We start from the raw sequence: 4791 nt of genomic DNA, 5'->3' as shown, positions 1-4791 counted from the left end.
TCTTGAAAACATGAATTCAACCAAGTTTTAAACAAGTCAAGGCTTGAAAATTGAAATTATGGAGATATATTTGAAAAACTATCATTAAATTAGTTTTGAAAGTATAAATGGACAGATAAATAGGGACAAAATTTTACTTCCAAAATGGACAGATAGATAAATAGGGACGGAGGGAGTAATTAGCAAGAAGTGTGTGGGGTCCAGCCACAGAACATAATTCATTCATTTTCCATCAAAACCCAATGCAAGCAAGCGTGCACTAACACACGCGTGATTCACCAGTACCTAACTCACATCTTGTAAAAGGGCATTCTTGTCATTTCACATCTCCTGTCTTTACACACTCTGTGGTCTGTACTCTCCTCCCTCTATTATTATGCATTCTCTGTAATCCAATACACACACTCAAAACACACACTCTCTCTTATCTCCTTTTTGCAATCTCTCTCTCTCTGGGCTTCTCCGATCTAAAAGTTCAAGAAGTTAAGCACAAAGCAAGCGAATTTTCACTGTAAGCTACCCTTTTTGTTTTGTATAATGAGCTTATGTGTACTAGCTAGATCTGTTGCATGTATTTATCTACAGATTTGTGTTTAATTTGTACATTAATTTGATGGGTTTGTATTGAATCTTGTTTATATGTGAAATTCTATTTGCAGGTGGATTTGAATCTGTGACTGATTGAGAATCTTGGTTATATATATCAGATTTTATATATACAAGAAAGAACAGCATGCGGTGGTTTAGTCTCTCTGTTTATGTTGTCCGTAGATTCATTATCAGCTTGTATTGTCGAGTTATTCTGTAATTCAGCTCTTTAAATCCCTCAATTATATACTTTTGCGCTTTCCCTTTTGTTGGTTTTTGATATAACACACAATTCATCAATGGGATCTAATCTTTTCATTGTCATTCCTTGTTATTGTCGTTTGATCAGTTGAAAATCTTGTTAGTTAGTATCATCTTGTTAGGTTAAATTACTCCAATTCCACTCTTTTGCTCTAGTTTTACCAGATTTAGTGAAAATTTCTTCGTTTTTAGTTAATTTCTCGAGTAATTTCCTTTCCGAGTTTGTCTTTTAGGGTTTGTATCGATCTACTTTCTTGCCTTCAAGTTGAATTGATTTTGTTGAGGGATTTTCTTTGGGTATATCGTGTTGGAGATTTTAGTTTGGGTTAAGAAAAGGGGGGAATATAAGGGTTGGAAAAAAGTAGTTATGGTGTGTCAAGCAGCTGGCCAAACAAAATTCCGAGCATTGAAACATGAAAATGGAATTGCCGGGGGTGCCACCATAATTGTTAGAGTTATTGCTTGCTTTCAACCTCTACAGGATTGCCAGGTAAGTAGTTAGATTCTAATTTTATTTGCTCTTATGGTTGTGAATGATTTTCCAGTTGTTGTGGAAAGGTCTAACACTTGATATCATTTTTCAGGCTGAATACTTTCGTCAGTTGCTCAAACCTGTAACGTAGTTTGGTTTTCTCGTACTCGTGTTCAACTTATTAAGCTGGAGTTTTTAGTTTTATTTTTTACATTGTTGTCAAAGAACAGTCAATAGTTGTCAATATTCAAGCGTTGTCAATCTGGTACGTTTTCATGTTCATCAGTGTCTAATTTCTGAAGTTGATAGTTTGTACAAGTTTGACTAATTTGTTTTATTCTTCTTTTCAGAGAGCTTACTCTTTCAATTTTCTGTCGGGTGGTTTCGGTTGGATGGAAGAGGGCATTGGAAGCTGGTATGGTCACCAGCAATCGAATGGGCAATCACCCAATTTGAATATATTGAATGCTCAATACGGTTTGGGGCAGCAGACTACGGTCCCCTCTTATATAAACCTGTGCAGTAATTTTACTTCTACGACAGGGGTTCTGCCTATGCATGGGTTTTATGGGATGCCTCAGGTCAAGGACAGTCAACCAAATGAACCGCGTGGTTGGTTTTACTGCCTGCCTCGTTTCCGTCAGGCTTTTACCCCGGTGCTGAACTCTGCTTCTCCATATAAAAACTGCGGGGACTCTGTGCCTTTCGATACCCAGAGTCCTCCAAAAATGTCCCTTGATACTCAGAGTGCTTCTAAGAGGTTTCTTGTTTTCGATCAGTCTGGAGATCAGACCACATTGATATTCGGTTCTGGGATCAATAGTCCTGTCAGCAACATGCCATCGTTGCGCCCGAAACCTTCTAATGCATTCACTCTGTACAAGGAGGAGCTAGAAAGTAAAAGGGATGCAAGTAATCCATCTATGCAGTTTTCACCTAAAAGATATGTTGATCAAGATTATGAAACTGATGTCAAAAGTGAGATGCATGAGGACAGTGAAGAACTTGATGCACTACTTTACTCTGATGATGAAGATGATTACTCTGAGGACGAGGAAGAGGCCAGCACTGGCCATTCACCTGATACTACTCCTTTCGGTAAAAGAGTATGGTCTGATGAGAGCGGTGAAGAAGTTGCTAGTTCAGCTATGCCAACCAAAAAACAGAAACTTTCAGGCGAGGGACATAATGTTCCATCACTCGTGGACACTGCAAGTTCCTTTAAAAGTGATAAATGCATCGAGTATGAACACGATGCAGAATCTAATTGTGGTAACAGCAACAATATGTTGGGAGAATCAGATTCAGTGTCTCACCAACAGTCTAAGATAGACAAAATACGCAAGACCATAAGCATTTTAGAGAGCATCATTCCTGATGGAAAAGGTAAAGATTCTATTGCGGTCATTGACGATGCTATCCATTACCTCCGATCTTTAAAGGACAAAGCTAGAGTATTAGGCCTTGATGGTCAGTAAAACATTCTTTCATACTCTCATGAGCACCAGTAGTGATAGCAGTTCTAATGGTACTTCGTTCAAGTTTTTCTACGCTTTTGTTCCCAAAAACTTGGTTGGCACAAGGTCAAATTCTAAGGTTTCGTTCCTACGGACTTGGTTGGCACAAGATCAAATCCGGTGATTTCGATTCAGGAGTTTTTTCACAACTCTTGAGTTAGTAATGTAAAGAAAAAGCAGAAGTAGTATAAATGTTGCTTTCCAATAAAGGTCAATCTATGATGGCTACATATCTTTGAAGATTAAGAGAGAGTAACACTCACTCCCTAACATGGAAGTTGCCTTCGTAGACCAGAAAGCAAACCCCACAAAGGAAAAAGAATGCACGCCCGGTGGGTGAGTTGGACCCAAACTCTCGCTTTCTTACTTTTATGTAATCCTGTTTTGTTCACTTATTGTGGGGTGAATGAATCTCATTCCCTGTCTGAAGCTCTTACAAATGGATTGCTCGAGGAGCTTTCGACTGCACTATCTATTTATAACAGCTGAGCTCCATGTGTGAACTCCTGAGCTCCATGTGTGAACTCCTTTGATGTATTTATTTCCTATGTAATAGTATATTCGGTGTGCTTCGCAGCTGTGTGATATTATATGTGTAATGATATGTGTTTGTATTACATTGTTTGGTGGAATGTTGTTGTCAAATATGCTTTTGATTGTGTTGTTGCTTCTTGATATGGTATTAGGTAGTAGCAGCATCAGCATATTGGTTCGCATGCATGCATTTGTTGTACTACTTGTAGAATATAGTACTAAAGGGAGTGTTTGAGATAGTGAGTGATGGAAGTTGTGTGCTGACTTCTTGGTCCTTGAAATGGTGCAAATCTAAGGCGTGACTTGAGGGGCCACTTTTTGGTTTATTAAAGTTCTGAGATTCGCGTATGCTCCTCTATTTTTAATGCTTCTAGTAAGGGTAGTTTCTCCAGGCAGCCAGAACATATGCATATGAATTAATATGTGTGCTCATGGACACACATGAATGATAGTAGCATATGTCAGTCGGGAAAAAAGTGCTCGACATGAAAATTCTAGAAATGAGGTGTATAGAAATTTTTTAAGAATTTTCCAAAAAAAAAAAATCGATTATTTTTTGCAGAAGTTAATTTTTGTTTTTTTGTTATTTCCATGTTTTTCTTTTCTATCAACAACTCTGAGGAGAAAAGTTAATTTTTCTTTTTCTTTCATTTGTGCTCTTTTTTGTTGTCATCGGTACTCTAAAACTTGAGAGCAGAGTGAAGAACCGAAGATACTGTGGTGAGAAAAATGTGATTTATCCACTCCCCACAAATGAAAAAACAGAGATCGTATGTAGTCAAAGTGGTTTCTCAGTTTGAAGCACTAGCCTGAGGGGATGTATGTACTTCCCCTAGTCCGACCCACTGGATTCATGTACGAGGATACAAATAGCCTAAATAAAAACCAAATTATAAAGACAAAATATATGATATCGATCCACTCGGATTTTGAAATTTACTTTTTACAAAAAGAAGTTTTAAAATTAGACGGTACTCCTCCGTCTCATTCAATTGTATACCTTATTTTTTGGCACATTTTTAGGACTATTTTAAAATATAGTTTTCGTAAAATATTTTTAAATTATTTTTTTCTGAATGAAAATTTGATGTTTAAATTTTTATTCAGAATTTTTTTTTTTTGAAAAACATGAAAAGAAAAATCAAAATCGAAAGTACTTATATAGTTTTGAACAATGTGGACTCCAACAACTCTACTTTAAATATGAAATTCATATAAATTTATATTATAATAAATATAATTAATTTTATGTTAATATCTTAGATAATATAAAAAAACTGTTTTAATGATCCGCATGAGATTTCATAAATACCCCGAGTTAAACAATTAAAATTTATGGAAAATTTACTCAGAAAAAAGTTAAGCCAGCTCAGATAACTGCAAAACAATTTCTCTCAGATTTGACCGTTACAGCCCTAC

General features: G+C 36.4%; 1 protein-coding gene across 1 annotated transcript; it reads left to right on the top strand.

The window, feature by feature from the left end:
- The first annotated feature begins 338 nt into the window (after positions 1-338).
- LOC108218741 (transcription factor bHLH145) lies at positions 339-3500 on the top strand. Its single transcript, XM_017391828.2, has 4 exons — positions 339-511; positions 660-1339; positions 1434-1586; positions 1672-3500. Exon 4 carries the CDS (start codon positions 1714-1716, stop codon positions 2797-2799), a length of 1086 nt encoding a protein of 361 aa, XP_017247317.2. The 5' UTR covers positions 339-511; positions 660-1339; positions 1434-1586; positions 1672-1713; the 3' UTR covers positions 2800-3500.
- Positions 3501-4791: the final 1291 nt, after the last annotated feature.

Source organism: Daucus carota, chromosome 4 (genome assembly GCF_001625215.2).
Source record: "Daucus carota subsp. sativus chromosome 4, DH1 v3.0, whole genome shotgun sequence".
Taxonomy (NCBI): Eukaryota; Viridiplantae; Streptophyta; class Magnoliopsida; order Apiales; family Apiaceae; genus Daucus; species Daucus carota.
This window is presented reverse-complemented; position numbering and strand designations above follow the sequence as displayed.